The sequence below is a fragment of the Phocoena phocoena genome, chromosome 1 (assembly GCF_963924675.1).
Source record: "Phocoena phocoena chromosome 1, mPhoPho1.1, whole genome shotgun sequence".
In the NCBI taxonomy this organism is placed as follows: domain Eukaryota; kingdom Metazoa; phylum Chordata; class Mammalia; order Artiodactyla; family Phocoenidae; genus Phocoena; species Phocoena phocoena.
Genome location: NC_089219.1, coordinates 163,229,237 through 163,246,605, shown reverse-complemented (window position 1 = coordinate 163,246,605; position 17,369 = coordinate 163,229,237). Strand labels below are relative to the sequence as shown.

Here is a 17,369-nt window from a genome sequence, read left to right as displayed (position 1 = left end):
TCTGCCATTCCCTCCCCCCTGTGAAAATCTGTCTCCGTCAGATGACGTTATCTTCTCCAGAAAACACTCCTGATCTCTGAGTTTTAGTCCCTTTTTTGTGCTTCTGTACCTCTTGATGAACACCTGGATTATATAATTTGTCACGTTGGACGGTTGGTTTTTAATTTTTTACGACAGAAGTGTCGTTGGCGCACGATAGGTGCTGAACAGATGTTTGTTGATTGAATGAGTGAGTGTGCTGGCAGTTTGGAGGGGCTCTGACATTTCTAGTTGGGGGTTTTGCCCCCTGTGGCCTGGATCTCCTCTAGCCAGTCCCTCTCGAGGTTGCTGCAGCCTCAGTAGTGGCTCCTGGGGACTGTTGCTTTATAGCAGTCCTTTGACAAGCGCGTCTTGGGTGGTCATTGCGGGCTGTGCAGGTCTTAAAGCCGCCTCTCACCCTCTGCTACCTTTGCCTCGCAGGAGAGTGGAATGAGGTCCCCTGTGCTCCTTTTCCAGGCACTTTCGGAGGTAGGGTCATGCTCACATTCATGGCCTCTGACAGCGAGGAAGAAGTGTGTGACGAGCGGACGTCCCTGATGTCAGCCGAGAGCCCCATGCCGCGCTCCTGCCAGGAAGGCAGGCAGGGCCTGGAGAATGGAGAGGGTGCCGCCCAGTGGGTAGGTTCCCACCAGCAGTCCAAGGCCTCCGGACAGGTACGTGGGGTCCCAATGGACAGAAACCAGGCATTCCCTGATGTGGGAGGGAGGGGAAAGTAAAGGTGAGAATTGGCCAAAAGGGCGGGTGGTCCACCATGGTGGATCCTAGGTCTGTGAAGGCTTGATAGTAGACTCTGCACAGACACAGCCTATTACAGGTCGAACAGATCAACTCTGCGATGTACTGAGTGATTCTCTCCATCCTGGCCCCGCCCCTTAGGTTTGCCTTCCTAGTGCAGGTTACTATTTCCACAGGAACCTGAGAGTGAGTTTGGATGCCAGGACAGTGCAGAGACGAAAGGATGGTAGGAGGAAACTGCTAGAGGGAACCTTTTTGGTAGATGGCCAGACATGGTCACCAAGAGGTTACCTGATTCATGTTTGACTTTTGAGCTGGGGATGTGTCTCAGTTCAAGGCTGCTATCACAAAAATATCATAGACTGGGTGGCTTATAAACAACAGAAATTTATTTCTCACTGTTCTGGGGCCTGGGAAGTCAAGATCAAGGTGCCGGCAGATCTGATGTCTGGTGAGGACCCACTTCCTGGTTCATAGGCAGCTGTCTTCTCTCTGTGTCCTCACCTGGCAAAAGGGGTGAGGGAGCTCTCTCGGGCCCCTTTTTTTTTTTTGCGGTACGCGGGCCTCTCACTGTTGTGGCCTCTCCCGTTGCGGAGCACAGGCTCCGGACGCGCAGCCTCAGCGGTCGTGGCTCACAGGCCCAGCCACTCCGCGGCATGTGGGATCTTCCCGGACCGGGGCACGAACCCGCGTCTCTTGCATCGGCAGGCAGACTCTCAACCGCTGCGCCACCAGGGAAGCCCTCGGGCCCCTTTTATAAGGCACGAATCCCATTTGTGAGGGCTCCCCCCTTGTGACCTAATCATCTCCCAAAGGCCGTACCTTCTAACACCATCACATTGGGAGTTAGGCTTCAGCATGTGAGTTTGGGGGACACAGACATTCAGCCCGTAGCAGGAGGGGTGGGCTGCACTGTGATTTTACCTCTGCAGCCTGCAGGGCAGGAGATTTTAACAGTATGAAGTGGAGGATATACTTGGGAGAGTCATCTAGCCAAGCCACCTCCCTCCTCATCAGGGTAAAACAACATCTGAATTTGCCTAAATTCCATTCTTCGTTTTGCCCATTATAGTAATTTTTTCTTCCAGCCAGCCTTATTTCCCTTTGCTGAAACCTGAGCTAGCTTCTCCTATCCTCCTCTGGGCTCTGAGAGAGATCTCACCAGCTCAAGACCACTGCACAGCTACTCCTTAGCCCGTTTCTTGCTAGTCGCTTTGTCTTTTACCTCCTGGAGTTTTTGTGCATTTCAGCTATTTCAGTTCCTGTTCATTAACCGTGTTCCTTTCTTTCTCAGATGAATATAGAGATGCAATTCTCTCTGCAAAGAACTGATACCAAAGAACAGCCACTTTTGATTTTTGTTTCCTTTGGCTTTGTCTTGGCTGTTGATGTAATTAACAAAGCAGCTAATGATCCTGAGTTGCCACAGTTCCAAAACAAATTCTTGCAGATCAGTGTGTGCCAGCGCCTGGCTTCCCGTCCTCCTTCGCTGCCTCCTCATTTATACGTAACCCAGATGCTCCCAGATGCTTGATGCCCAGTTAGCCTCTTCGCTTCGGAGCTGCAAATCTTGCATGCTTGCTTTGGGGGGCGGGGTGGGGTGCAAAAAGTTCAAAGTCATTTCTTCCTCTGCAAACTCCCAGTGTCTTATTCACAATCAGAGACAGTCCCCACGTCCCCATGTGTGCTGACCATTCTAGTTTGTGATTTTTCAACCAACAGAGTTTAATTTCTGCCCTCCTCCTATCACCTGGCCTGCCAAATCAGTGTGGCCACGTGAACAGAACTGAGTGGCATCCTGAGTCCCTACACTGAAGGAGGGACAGATCTTTAGACACCCCAGACCCATTCTGCAGACTGTCCTCTTCCACAGCTAAGTGGACCGTCCTCTTCCACAGCAAAGTGGCCTCCCTTCCTGAATCGGTGGTGGTCAGCGCCAACTTAAATCTCTCGTTGTCCTCATAAACTTCTCAAACGTCCTGCAATTCCACCACTCCCACGTCTAAACTACAGCCCATAGACTGGTCCTTACATCTGGAAAGCAACATTCAAACTTCTCGTTTCTGGTTCCAAAACACCCATGCACCACGTCGCTAAGGCCTCTGGGGGGGGCATTCCGTGGCCCTCACAGTGTGGTTTCCCACAGAGAGGCCAGGAGAGCGAGGAGGACCATGAGGAGGACCCTGACCGCTACGTCTGCAGCGGGGTCCCCGGGCGGCCACCAGGCCTGGAGGAGGAGCTGACCCTCAAATATGGGGCAAAGCATGTGATCATGCTATTTGTGCCCGTCACGCTGTGCATGATCGTGGTGGTGGCCACCATCAAGTCCGTGCGCTTCTACACGGAGAAGAATGGACAGCTGTGAGTTGGGGGCTTGGCGGGGAGGGGGAGGGGGAGCTGGGGGAGGGGAGGGCAGCCTGTGTTGGCCCCATGCCAGCAGTGAAGAGCAGGGCCGAGGAGCTGCCCGAGTCTACACCCTGGTCCGTCCACTGCCTCCTGGCTGTGTGACCTGCCTGGGTACACTGCTAACCTTTCTCGGCCTCAGTTTCCTCGTCTGTATGATGGGTTTGATAGCAAGGTTACCAGGAGAATTGAGTGAGTTAATCCACATAAAGGGCTTAGAAGAGCACCTGCCACTGGCCGGGCAGTGCTCCAGCACGCTGGGTCTCACTGCAGGAGGCAAGCTCTCCGTCCCAGGTGTGGCTGTACCACCCATCACTGCGTGACCACAAGCAAGTTGCTTTCTCTCTGGGCCTCTTCATTCATATCCCCATGAGTGTAAACCAAGGAGGACCAAATGATTTCTTAGCTCACTTCCAGCCTTGCACGGGAGATTCTGTTTCTTTTAATAAAGAAAACGCAGGCAGAAGCAGCAGCCTGGGGAAATGGGAGGGCTCTCTCTTCTCCCTCCCCCAGCCTCCCTGTGGTAATTGCTGCCTAGTACCTTCTCTAAACATCTTTTTTTTTTTTCTTTTAAGGAGTTTTTGTTAAATTTTGTTTATGCTTTTTTTAATGAAAAGAGTAGAGAAAGAAGCCCTTGCCCTCAGGAAGCTTGTAGTCTGTTGGGGGGACTCAGAGCAGCTCAGGTGAAAAGCGTTAAGAGACCTTGAGTGCTTCGCGGGCAGTTTGTTTCCGTACGTCCAGAGCGAGGGATCAATGAATTACCTTCTGAGTTTATTAGCAGCTATGGGGTTACGCTGGGTGTGGGTAGGGGAAGTAGCGGGGGCGGAGGCGTCCTAGGCTCGATGGGGCTGATAAGGAAGTGGATGTAGGGAACCGCTGGGTCTCCCTGGACCAGAGCTGGGGATTGGGGTCAGCAGAGAGAAGCACTTCCAGGGGAGGGTTGAGTTGGTGTGGGGGCCAGGGGAGGCCTTGGTGAGGCCAGCCAGGCCCTTCCGTGCAGGTACATCAGCTCAGTCATGGGCCAAAGTCAGGAGCCAGGAGACGGGAAGGCAGGGCAGCTCACGGGGATGGTGGGCAGCGCTTGCCAGGGCAGCCAGAGCACGGTGCTGAGGGGCAGGGGTGCCCAGGGCACCTGCCCCCCAGGTCCAGGCTCCCTCGGGGTGAGGCGTACAAGCAGGCAGGGCACAGAGACCCAGCCCTCGCCCCTCCCTCAGCATCTACACACCTTTCACGGAGGACACACCTTCGGTGGGCCAGCGCTTCCTCAACTCCGTGCTCAACACCCTCATCATGATCAGCGTCATTGTCGTCATGACCATCTTCCTGGTCGTGCTCTACAAGTACCGCTGCTACAAGGTGAGTGCCAGTCCGCCTGCTTTCCTCCTGCCTGCCATGCCTCAGTGCCTCTTTGGCAGCAACCCTGGGTCTTTTTTTTTTTTTTTTTTTAACAGAGTTCATTTTCCTTCTGTAAAATAGACCCTGATTTTTGGTGCAGGCGTACCTCGTTTTATCGGGCTTCACAGACACTGCGTTTTTTACAAATTCGAGGTTTGTGGCACCCCTGCGTTGAGCAAGTCTGTTGGTGCCATTTTTGCAACAGCATTATTTTTCAGTTGCTGCTGTTTTAAAAATTTTTTTAGACATAATGCTGTTGCACACTTGATAGGCTACAGTATAGTATAAACGTTAACTTTTACACGCAGTGGGAGACCAAAAAATCTGTGACTCACTTTCTTGTGTACTCTCTTTATCGTGGTCCGGAACCCAACCCAACCTCGCTGAGGTTTGCCTGTACTCTTTCCCACCCCACCTCTGCCCCGCCCCCATGGATTACCTAATACTCCTGCCCTTTGAACTTACACATAATCCCACTTACTTGAGTTCCTCTTTGCAGTGTTCATAGGGTTACTTCTCACGTTCCGAAGTTAATTTTATTTTGCTTCTCCTTCCGAAGAAGTGAGATGTTCTATTTTAGGCTCCTTTCACCCGATATACTTCCCCTCCAAGTTTATTTTTATTTTCCCATTTCCCTGTCGGCTGGAGATGTACAGCTGCTGTGCCGAGGTCTTCCAACGCTGGGAGACGTTCGGGCGGGCCCCCTGCTCTGCGGGGCAGTCCCAGGGAGGAACAGGGGAGTTGAGTCCCACGTGGCCCAAATCGTCCATAGAGATACGTAAGCTTTGAGGCACGGGTTTCAGGCTTTTCTCCCAAGGAAGGCTTTGAAGACTGAACAGAAGTTGAACTAGACATTACGTGATTTAAAACCGGTCACACACAGGTGTGTGCGGCACTTCATATTAGGCTGCTGCCATCTGTGGAGCAGGTAGAGACAGATGGGGAGGCTCAGTCTAGAGGGACGAGCCCCGTCCCAGCGGGGGTGACGGTGGGGGTGAGCAGTGTGGGGGGGAGTGTCCGAGAGCTGGAGCTTCTCAGTAAATAGCTACCTGTATAAAGGCAGTTCGTAACTGGGGCAGGGATGGCCGTGGGTGGCAGGAAGCAGGGTAGAGGGCTTTGTGTTTGGAGCAGAGGATACAGCACGCGTAAGGACAAGCTAGAAGGAGCATGGCCAGTGAAAAGCCGGCACTGCTCTGGTCAGCAGGTGTCACGCGACCACTCCCAGGGACTGTTAAGAGGCAGCTCGACCCTCCGTGCAGTAAGATTTACTCCATGACGTGGGCAGGAGACAGTGGTGGACTGGGCAGGCCCAGGTGGGATGAGGAGAGTCAGCACATTCCAGAGGCGGCCCCTTCCCCTCTGGGTGGAGCGCACAGCATGGCAGACAGACCAGGTGGCTGCTGAGGTCCCCAGCGGCCTGAGCTGGTGACCGATGGTTCTGTCCTCCAGGGAGGCTGGTAGCGGTGACTGCCATGCCGCTGCCGGCTGCCTAAAGGACTGGTTGAGGATCAGCCCCACTCTCGCCCTTGACCCTCCCTCGTTTGGCCAGGGGAGGAGGAACGTGTCTTTCTGAAGACCTGTCTATAGGCCCTCCGGTGGGCAGTGACTCCCCGGGCTGACTCTTCTAAACAGGCTACCTCAAGAGTCTTCCCTGACCACTCTGTCTAATAAAGTAGCACCCCAGTGGGTCTCCTGTCACTTTATCCAGCCAGGTTTTTTTTCATAGCCCTGTCACTTCATGCTAACATGTGTCTGTGTGTCTGTTGTCTCACTGCCCTCACACTGGGTTGTAGCCAGTGGGCGCAGAGACCTTGCCAGCCTTATCTCCAGAGCGTGGAATGTGCCTGGCATGTCCAGAAGGAGTAGAGTGCTAGGTGTTCAGACCTGAAGGAGCTCCAGCTCCTTCGTATGCTGGCTGGGTTACCTGGAGAGAACTCCTTGAACGTCTGTGCCCTCCTTATCTGTAAAATGGCCACCTTCCAACATAGTCAGGGAGGAGCTTAAGGAAGAAGGGTTTCCAGGCCTGGGCGTCAGTCCCGAGGACCGGGGCCTGCGATCATGCTGCCTGTTTCCGTCTAGTTCATCCACGGCTGGCTGATCATGTCCTCCCTGATGCTGCTGTTCCTTTTCACCTACATCTACCTTGGGTGAGTGGCAGCCGGTGGGCAACAGGGTCCTTCGAGACCCCTCCCCTGTGGTACGAGTGGGTCTGAAGGACCTGGGAGGGAAGGGCACCCCTTGGTCTCCACACCTTCCCCGTGTTGCTGCTCCAGGAGCCCGGCCTCCTCGACACGGGAGTGGAGCTGCGAGTGGGGCCACACGTCTCCTTCTGGTTCCTGATTTAAAACAAATAACGGAGAGCCATCACAGAGGGGGTTCTCTGTGAACCCCAGCGGGGGTGGGGGTGTTCGGGGGCAGAATCCCCTCAAAATTTACATTCTGATCTTCAGGCTGGGCCTGGGTACCTCCTAGTTTATGGGGAAAGGGATCTCTCTTGCCCTGGATTTGGGACACCAGCCTGACCCAGGGGCCCAAAGAGCCTGGAGGGACAGGAGAGAACACTTTTCCAAGGGCCTTTTCCACAGGCAGAGGGTCTTCCAAGCCGTGCCGGCACACGTTTATGGGAACCAGCCCAAGGGTGAGACGTTGGGGTACTCCCCACCGTTTCATACATTTTTCAAGTGGTTACGTGCGGGGCTCATGGAAACAGGGGAGGAGATGTCAGCAGGTGAAGACAGAGGTTGGAAGAACCCAGGCTGGGACTTACTGATGGAAGGGTGTTGAACTGTGTCAGGGTCTAACATCTCCACTGAGTTTCCCAGCTCACGGGCTTGACTGTGGTCCCGCAGGGAAGTGCTCAAGACCTACAATGTGGCCATGGACTACCCCACCCTGTTCCTGACCGTCTGGAACTTCGGGGCGGTGGGCATGGTGTGCATCCACTGGAAGGGCCCCTTGGTGCTGCAGCAGGCCTATCTCATCATGATCAGCGCGCTCATGGCCTTGGTGTTCATCAAGTACCTCCCAGAGTGGTCTGCGTGGGTCATCCTGGGCGCCATCTCAGTGTATGGTAGGTGGGCCGTGAGCTTGCAGGGGTGGGCCATGGAGTGACGTCCAGGGCTGAGTCCTCACTGCTGGACGAGGGTGATGGGTGTTGAGAAGTCTCCCCTCCCCCCCACCCCCGCCCCGGGAGGCCTGGATGATCCCCCTTCTAGAAGGTTCACCTCTGTAAAAAAACAAGTGGGGTCCTGTGGAATCGTGCCTCTTGACATGGTTACTAATAACAGCACTCACTCCGTTAAGCACTTGGCACACTGGAAGTCATTTGTTCCTCAGAACAACGCTGAGACTGGGCACAGTACCGATAAATACCGAGCACCCAAGACGTTAGCTGCTCTTCAGTTCGCGTAGTCGTCCCTCGGTATCCTCGGCGGATTGGTACCAGAATCCCCTCAGATACCAAAACCCGAGGATGCTCGAGTGCCTCGTATCAAATGATGCATTATTTGCACAAAACCTACACACACCTCTCGAACACTCTAAATCATCTCTAGGTTCCTTGTAACGCATGATGCAGCATAAACAATATGTAAATAGCTGCCGACGTGCGGCAAATACAAGTTTTGATTTTTGGAACTTTCTGAATATATTTGATCCACAGCTGGTTGAATCCATGGATACGGAACCCAGAGATATGGAGAGCCGCCTGTATCAGTGTGATAGCCATCACCAGTACTGCTTCTTACGTTGTTAGGATAAGGAATTTGGGGCTCAGAGAAGTGGGACTTCAAGCCCATCCTCTGGTCTCGGAGGTACACAGCAGTTCCCTGTTTGCAGCTAGCCTGTTTGGACACCGCTCAGACCCCACTGTGGGCTCCAGCCAGTGCAGGCTCTAGGGATCGTGGCTGAAACCCTGGGGGTGGGATTGCTGGAGCAGCAGAGCGTGGTCTGAGAGCCTCGGCCTGGGGCTCTGGGACACGCTCGCTCCGACGCCTGGTGTTGAGGAGGCTGGTTCCTCTCTGGGGACTGCTTGGGAATAAACATGTTTCTTAACATGCCAAGGGCGTCTTTGCTTTCCCAGATCTCGTGGCTGTGCTGTGCCCCAAAGGGCCACTGAGAATGCTGGTAGAAACTGCCCAGGAGAGAAACGAGCCCATATTTCCTGCCCTGATATATTCATGTGAGTATATGATACATACATGGCTTTCGGAGGTGATGAGGAGATAGTTAACCGTTTCCCTGACGAAAGGAGACGAGGCAGCCTCGGTGACCCCAGGAGGGCTCCACCTTCCGAGACGAAGGTGGGCTGTGTCTTGCTCTTAGACAGGAAGAAACCTGGAAAGTCAGAGCAGGAAGAGGGCACCAGGGGATGTGGTCCTGCCCCGCAGCTTCCTCCCACCTGGCTCCAGTGGCACGTGGTGGCTACCGGCTGCGTTCCCATGAGCCCAAGGCCACCGACTCAGCCCTCCAGGCCCCTGATAAGGGACTTCGGAGAGGGACTCTTTAGGGTGGGGGTCTGGGGGGGAAGGGTGCGCCTACCTTTCCCTGGGCTACCTCAGCAGCTTCGTGGATGGTTGAAGTGAAGTCTCTGAAGGGAATGCCCTCGGGGTTGCTGCTGGCCTCAGGGCCAGTGCACTCGGGGATTTGTACTTATAAAGGCATCAACAGACATGCATCAAATTCATACTTTGTGGTGGGCGCTGTGCTGGGCATTGCGGTTGCCATGGAAACAAGATCCACAAGGTCCCAGGCCTCAGGGAGCTCACTGCGCTGTGGTTTTTATGCCCTCCCCTCTGTTACTCAAGTAGAGAGCCTGAATTTCTGGGGCTCAGTTGTCTGCAGGGTGCACTGGGAAACAGCCTATGAATGGCTAGAGTTGGCACTCTATACAAATGAAGAACTGAGCTTGTCGTGGAGAGCCATTGGCGGCCTGGCCCCAGGGTGAGAAAGCACATTCCAGGCACAGCCTAAAAAATGAGCAGAGACTGTGTATGGAAAGACTGAGCCGTGTCAGACTTCCGCTCACCGTCGCTGTGTTCTGATGGAGCTTACATTCTAGGAGGGGGGGCAGACAGGGACCCAACAGGCAAACATAAGTCAGGAGGTGAGAGCTCCATAGAAAGATAAAGTGGGGGGCGGGGGGGGGCGTGAAGGACTCCAGGGCAGTGAGGGGTGCTATTTTACAGAAGGTGGTCAGGGAGGCCCTGTGTCATAGGTGACACTTGACCAGAGACCCGCCTTAGGAATATCTGGTGACAGAACTCCAGGCAGAAGGAACAGCAGTAAGTGCAAAGGCCCTGAGGTGGGCGTGGGCCTGGTGTGCTCGGAGCGCCCCGAGGCCAGGCAGAGGGAGCCAGCGGGGAGCGGGGGGAGGTCAGATCCTCTTAGGCCATGGTGGGGACTTGGCTTTTTATTGCTGAGTGAGATGTGATGCCACTGGAAGACTGTGGACTGACCTGACTACGTGTTAACAAGACCACGAAGGTTGTATCAGGGACAAGGGTAGAAGCAGGAGCCAGGTTTGGAGGCTGAATAATAATCCGGGAGAGAGATGTTGGCGTTTGGCCCCAAGGCAGCAGTAGAGGCGTTGAGATGTGCTTGGACTCTACAGACATCTTGGAGGCAGAATTGGCGAGATTTTCTGATGGTTGGGGTGCAGGTTGTAAGAAAGAGAGTCAAGGTTACTGTCAGTTTTTTGGGCCTGAGCAACAAAAAGGATGGAGTTGCTGCTTACTGAGAAGGAGAAGGCCAGTGGGCGGGTCGGAGGGCAGTTGTTGAGAGCGTTCAGGGCATGTTGAGTCTGAGATGCTCACTGGACATTCAGATGGAGAGTTGGAGAGATGGGATAAGAGTTCAGGAGAGAGTTTCTAGGCCAGAGAGAGAGAACATGTTAGTACCACAGGATGCAGCAGTCCTGCTTCTGGACACAGACCCAAGAGAATTGAAAGCAGGATTGTGAACAGATTTTTGCGCACCCATGCTCATAGCAGCACTATTCACAATATCCAAGAGATGCAAGCAACTCAGGTGTCTGTGGATGGATGAACAGATAAACAAAATGTGGTATATACAGGGAATGGGTTATTATTCAGCCTGAAAAAGGAAGGAGGTTCTGACACGTGCTCCAACATGGATGAACCTTGAGGACATTATGCTAAGTGAAATAATCCAGTCACAGAAAGATAAATACTGTATGAGTCCCCTTATACGAGGTATCTTAGGTAGTCAGAATCATAGAAACAGAAAGTGGAATGGTGCTTGCCAGGGGCTGGGGGACTGGGAGTGGGTACAACGTTTCAGTTCTGCAGGACAAAAAAAGTTCTGGCGATCTCTTTCTCTTTCACGGCAGTGTGAGTATACTTAACACTATTAAACTGTACCCTTAAAGATGGTCAAGATGACGTATTTCACGTTACATGTTTTTCTTTACCATAATAAAACCAAAACATAATTAGTTCACCAAACTTGTTCACTAACAACATTATCATTGTCTTTGTGAGGAGGCCAAAAAAGACAGGAAGAAGCGTCGTCTGCCCATACCTGGTCAGTGAGTCTGGACCCCCAGCGGCCCCCTAACAGTGGGGCATAAGCAAATACCCACAGGAACTGAGGGTCCTGTGCAGGCTTTCTGGGGACACAGACTGGCCCGCCTGCCTCCCAGGCCCTGGGGGCAGCCACAGGTAGTACTGCCTGAGGCCTGACCCTTCTCTCCCTCCCCAGCCGCCATGGTGTGGACGGTGGGCATGGCCAAGTTGGACCCCTCCTCTCAGGGAGCCCTTCAGCTCCCCTACGACCCAGAGATGGGTGAGTATCAGGGGGCTGACAGCCTCTCATCATCGGGGGCGGCTTTTCACCACATCCAGCTCAGCCTGGCCTGGCCTCTGTGGGAGGCACGAGGGCTGGAGGGGCAGGTGGGAAGACCAGCCCCCCCGGACACGCACGCCCTGGGGATCGAGTGCGGTGGGACCGTGCTCCTCTGCCTCGGCCCCGTTCCTCTCCCTTCCCTTCCCTTGTGTGTGGACTGGAGAATCCTCTTTGGGTCGGGCAGGGTGTGGGGGGGTAGGGGGATGGTAAGGGCAGGGGAGCCCTGAGCTCAGAGAACCGTCTGACGGGCTGTCGTCTCTCTCCCTTGCTCCCTGCTCACACGACGCCGGACACCCAGAAGAGGACTCCTGTGACAGTTTGGGGGAGCCCTCGTACCCTGAAGTCTTTGCGCCCCCCCTGCCTGGCTACCCGGGGGAGGAGCTGGAGGAGGAGGAGGAAAGTAAGGTGTCCCGACCGTCTGCGTGGGCCCGGGTGGGGCCCCCTGAGGTCAGGGGAGGAGGGCGCGAGGGGAGGAGCCCCTTCCACATCAGAGACGGCTTCGCAAAGTCGAGGAGGAGCCTGCAAAGGCGCAGCCTTGTCGACAGGCCGCGGGGACTTCTACGCCCAGGCTGCACCTCGTGTGTGGCAGACATTGGTTGAGTACCAGCTGCGTGCCCGCTCTGCGCTGGGGGGCGGTCGTACGGACGCAGCTCTGGGGGACGCAGCTACGCAGGCGTGGGCACTGACCGCCCTCCCCGGAGCCGGGAGGACCGTGAAGGAGAACACGGGGTGATGGGGAGCGCTGACGGGGCTCATGACCTGTTTCAAGGGGTCCGAGGAAGTCGCCTGAGGAAGTAACTTCTGAGCTGAGCTCCAGAGGCTGAGCCACTGGAACTCGGAGAGGGGGACGCACAGCGGGGGTGCGTTTCCAGCTGAGGGGACCTTGGGAGCAGAGACCCTGAGGCAGACGGCACGGTGAGTTAGAGCCAGTGAAGGCAGGACGCTGAGACCCGAGTGCAGAGATGGGGCAGGGAGGCAGGCAGGGACTTGGGGGGCCTTCTGGATCAAAACGGGGATCTGGTCTGTGTCCCGTGAGCGGTGGCAGCCGTGGGGGGTGGGGGAGGGTTTTGAGCTGCATGGGAGGAGGGACATGAGGGAGAAGGGCAGGCTTGTGGCCGGCAAAGTGTGCACCTGCGTGGCCTGAGGACGTCCCCGTGCAGCCATGGGGGACGCAGGCGTGGGCTCTGGGCTCAGAGGGCCGGCTGGGCTGGGCAGGTCAGCGCCAACAGCACGGCTCCGTGATGGGACTGACAGTGGAGCTGGGGTGGAGACTCCCCCAGGCAGAGCCCTGGGTGTTTGGGGGCAGAAGGAGCTGGTGTGGAAGGCCGTCCTGAAGACGCACCCAAAGACGTTCTAACATATGGCTGTGTTCCCAAGGGGATTAAAATAGCCATTCCATCAGCACACGTTTATAGTAGGACCACCTACTATGTGCCGGGTGGCACATGGGAACAGGGAGGTGCTGCGGGATTAAAACAGCCTCTGCCCTTGAGAAGTTCCCCGTGGGAGCAGCCCGGGCGGGGGGAGCTGAGGTATAAAGTACTCAGGGCAGACCTGGGGAAGAAGATAATGCCGAGGTGGGCCTGGAAGGACAAGTCGGTCACCCGGCAGACAGGCTGCCAGGCTGCAGCCCAGGCCTGGCACTGAGCCCCCGGAGTCAGCATGGATCCCACCGGGGCACAGTCCACAAGGCCACTCTCGCTTCACACGCCAGCCACAAGTCCTGGGGGACTCCAGGCCACCCGCACTTCTGACCGACTGGCTACGGATCTGGGGGTTCCCACACCCCCCCCACCAGGTTGGAAAATTTGCTAGAACGACTCACAGAACTCAGGAAAGTAGTAAACTTACAATTGCAGTTTTAGAATAAAGGATACAAATCAGGACCAGCCAAATGGAGAGCCACATTGCTCGCGGGACTGGACTTCATCTCCAGGCTCCCTCTTCTCCCCAGAGGTTGGTCTGGCCCAGAGTCCCAACCCCCTTATCACATAACCACGTGGTCTTTCTGGAGGCCAGCGCCATCCTGATCCTCTCATTTGCATAAATGATCCAAGGGGCTCCTGAATAACGAAGACACTTCTGTTACTGGGGAAACTCCAAGGATTTGGTCTCCCTCCTGGAACCAGGGACAAAGGCCAGTTAGATTCTTTGTTACACAGCAGCATTGGCAAAGGCTCAGATGAGAGAGGAGGAGGCCTTCCGGGAGCTCGGGGCAGTTTGGTGGCCCAGGCAGCTGGGGGCCGGACCTTCAAGGGTGCACAGCACTCACGGGAGCTCGAACTTCATGCTGCAGGCTGTGGGGAACCGCTAGTGGTTTGTTGCAGGGAATTGAAGTGAGCAGAGCTGCATCCCAGACAGATCCCGGGCAGCAGCAAGGAACACAGACTGCTGGGGGACCACCTGAGGGAAGAGCCATGAGGGCCCAACTCAGGCAGCAGGCTGAGAGGAGGTGGTGCCACCCCATACCTGGGACGCACTGGCAGGACTTGGCTGGGCAAGGGATGGGCAGGGAGGCGTGGAGGGTGACGGGGGAAGGTGGGAGACTGCAGGACGTCAGATGGAGACGCCACAGACACACGAAGGGGAGCGATGCTCAGGAAGGTCAGGGTTGGAGACCCGAGTTGGAGTCACCAGGATATACATGTCAGAACTGCGGGTCCCCAGAAGGTACTCAGGGAAGGTGTAGGGTCAGAATGGAGAGCGAGGGAGACAGTGTCGGCGACATTTACGGGATGAAGGGAAGGGCGCTTGTGGAGGACCCCGGGGAGTGCCAGCCAGGGGACAGGGCGCTGAGACAGACAGGTAGCTTGAGGGTGTCCACGGGGGCCGGGCGGTGGCCTGGCCAGAGCACGTTGGCTGGGGGACGTGGGGCCTGCCGCCACAGATCTCTGAAGTGCCTGGGAAGTAAGCGCGGTTCCTTTGAGAAAGAACTGATTGAAAAAGAAGAGAGAAGGGAGGGGAGAGGGCAGGCAGAGCAGGGAAGCAGGAGTGGGGGTAGCTGCGAGAGGAGGCACGGCAAAAGAAGTCACCTCTGTGAGGTGACGAAACTGGAGTGTTTGCTCTGTGCCGAGGCAGGAGCCAAAGTGAGGAAACTGAAGTCAGAGAAGAGGGGCCGTGGAGGAAGGGACAGACGGAGGTGAGGGCCCTCTTGCTTAGAGCCCAGAAGGGAGGCGAGGGGGGCGGACGGGGCAGAGCATGTTTCCTTGATGCAGACCTCCTCAATTCAGGTCTGTTTCTTAAACATTTTTATTGTCTGTGATGAATAAAATTATCCTATAAACAAGCGTACAGGGCAGTTGTACGAAAGGAAACAAATGAAAGCATTCTAGAAGCTCTTGTTTCCTTATTAGTAATGGATACACTAGTTACAAATTATGTTTACTTATTTTTTTAATTGAAGTTTAGTTGATTTACAATGTACATTTACGTATTTTTAAGGGACATGAGTCTCCAGAGAACCTCAGGTATTGTACATGTTCTTGAAAGTAGTGAAATTAAATTTCCTAAAAAGCATTTATAATTCAAACTGAGCGCTCAGTTGGGTAGCTTCCCATCAGCCCCAGGCAATGCGTTTTATTCACTCTTGTCTTAACCAAGTGCCAAGCACCAGTTTGTTTGTTTTTTGGTTTTTTTTGCGGTACGCGGGCCTCTCACTGCTGTGGCCTCTCCCGTTGAGGAGCACAGGCTCCGGACGCGCAGGCTCAGCGGCCATGGCTCACGGGCCCAGCCGCTCTGCGGCATGTGGGATCTTCCCGGACCGGGGCACGAACTCGTGTCCCCTGCATCGGCAGGCGGACTCTCAACCACTGCGCCACCAGGGAAGCCCGCCAAGCAGCAGTTCTACTTGAGTTATCAGAAATGCTGGCTTTGCGCAGCCCGGAATGCTAGTCACTCAGCCTACAGGTTCCCCCTTTTTCCCACTGGCTGCTGTTTTTTCAAGGCAGCCGGTCCTTGTCCCAGAGTCCAGGTGAGATGAGCTGGGCAGTCACACTACCCCATCTGCCCTCTGCGTTCCTCAGGACTCTGGCCCCTGGGCTGGGCAGAGAACCTGGGCTGTTTGGCTAGGGTCAGCCTTCTCTGCCGCTTCCTCCTGGGGCTTCCGAGACCTATGGGTTCCCTCTGTCTCCACCACACAGGGGGCGTGAAGCTCGGCCTCGGAGACTTCATCTTCTACAGCGTGCTGGTGGGCAAGGCGGCAGCCACGGGCAGTGGGGACTGGAACACCACGCTGGCCTGCTTTGTGGCCATCCTCATCGTGAGTGGGCTGGGGGATGCTCCCCGCCCAGCCCTGGGCAGTGGGGCCCCTGAGGGTCTGTCTGGTGGGGGGCCCAGGAACCCAGGGGAATTTTCAGGTGCTGTTATCCCTTGGAGGGGCTAGGCAGGGTTGCCAAGAAGATCCTCAAGATGAGACCGAGGTTTACAGGAGGTTCTGGTCATCAACAGATGCAGGCACAGCATAGGGGAGGAGTGACCAGAGGCTCCGACATTACTGAGCTTGTGCCCCGGGTGCCAAGGTCTTGGCTAGCTCTGTGCATTTGTCTCACGGCACCTGCGAGGCAGGGATGGTGACCTGAGATTTACAGAAGACGGAATTGGTTGAGGGCCTGGCCCGTGGGCACAAAGCTGTGAGGGCCGAGCTATGATTTGAATTCAAGTCTCTGAAGCCAGGGCTGTGTGTTTTCCCTCCATGCCACCCAGGCACCATGGGGTTCTGAAGCCCCATGGGATCTCCTGGGACTCGAGACGGGGGCCCATCACTTTGAACCCCAGCAGTGAAATTTGGAGACCTGTATGTCACTTAACATGGTCAGATACACATGGTGGGGAAGCGTCTTATGGTGATTGGAGAGGTGGAGGCTCTGAACGGTGCATACTCGGTGTTCTGCCTGGTGAACCCCGGGTGGCACGTGGCACGTTAGGGCTGAGGCTCCAGTTCTGCAGACATTCTGTATTTGCCCAGTGTGTGTTAGGGATGGGGTAGTGAGCTCCCAGGCTCCTCCACTTCCAGATTGTCTGCCCTGAGTTCCTGCTCTCCCCAGGGATAGGGCAGGCACTCTGGTTTCCTGTCCCCACCCTGGACCACTGCCTGCATTGACTGGGCTGGGAACAGGATAGGCAGCCACTGTGCCTGCTCCCCAGGGCGGGGTCACATGACATCTTGGTTCCCTTGGTGTCAGCTGCTGAGAACATTGCTGGCTTTCAGTCCAGCCCGTCCAGTTCTCGTATAAATATACGTCCCCTTGGGGAAAGCTCCTCACCATCAGGTCACGCCTCCCTCCAGCAGCCAGCCAGGGGAGGTAGTCTGGTAGTGGCAGCCCCGTTCTAGGGGTCAGGAGGCCTGCTTTCTGGTTCACCCGTCCATGTGCAGGGCGTTGCTACGGGGTGAGAACTCCTGCCCTCAGGCACCTCACAGAGCTGTTGAGGGGACCAGGGAAGATGACGGGGTGTCCAGGGCTCCTGAACCCAGGGACTGTACCATCACTGACTGCTCTCCGTCCCCCGTCCACACCCGTGGCCACCACCAACCCCCTGGCCTTTGTGTCCTGCAGGGTTTGTGTCTGACCCTCCTGCTGCTCGCCGTGTTCAAGAAAGCGTTGCCCGCCCTCCCCATCTCCATCACGTTCGGGCTGATCTTCTACTTCTCCACAGACAACCTGGTACGGCCTTTCATGGACACCCTGGCCTCCCATCAGCTCTGCATCTGAGGGGAAGCCTGGGCACCGTGGCCTGGAAGCTGGAAGAAACGGTAACCGGATGCAGTTGTACAGTTGTACACTCTAGTGCCATATATTTTTAAGACTTTTCTTTCCTTAAAAAAAAAAAAGAATAAAAAAGTGTTGTGTTGACTTTGTGAAGAGGAAGGACCAGCTTTTCGGTGCTGGTGGTTTTGTCACCAGGCCGTGGCTCACCCCTTCGTGAGCATTTGCTTC

At 55.5% G+C, this 17,369-nt stretch overlaps 1 protein-coding gene across 2 annotated transcripts; it reads left to right on the top strand.

Moving 5' to 3' along the window:
* Window positions 1-515: 515 nt before the first annotated feature.
* On the top strand, window positions 516-17,144 carry PSEN2 (presenilin 2). 2 transcript variants are annotated; one of them, XM_065873422.1, is made up of 10 exons: window positions 516-656; window positions 2,921-3,135; window positions 4,392-4,533; window positions 6,652-6,719; window positions 7,422-7,642; window positions 8,654-8,752; window positions 11,293-11,376; window positions 11,738-11,836; window positions 15,576-15,694; window positions 16,989-17,144. In XM_065873422.1, the coding sequence occupies exons 1-10, from the start codon at window positions 516-518 to the stop codon at window positions 17,142-17,144; spliced, it is 1,344 nt and encodes a 447-aa protein (XP_065729494.1). The 2 variants fall into 2 exon arrangements, with proteins under 2 accessions (XP_065729494.1, XP_065729486.1); XM_065873414.1 differs by having other exon boundaries at window positions 11,735-11,836.
* The last annotated feature ends 225 nt before the right edge of the window (window positions 17,145-17,369 follow it).

What these genes read in the sequence shown, in the direction of transcription:
- PSEN2 (XM_065873414.1), top strand. Translation starts at nt 516, where the DNA reads ATGCTCACATTCATGGCCTCTGACAGCGAGGAAGAAGTGTGTGACGAG. An exon ending in GGGCGCCATCTCAGTGTATG is followed by an intron (nt 7,643 to 8,653) that starts GTAGGTGGGCCG and finishes TTGCTTTCCCAG; the next exon opens with ATCTCGTGGCTGTGCTGTGC. An exon ending in CCCCTACGACCCAGAGATGG is followed by an intron (nt 11,377 to 11,734) that starts GTGAGTATCAGG and finishes CCGGACACCCAG; the next exon opens with AAGAGGACTCCTGTGACAGT.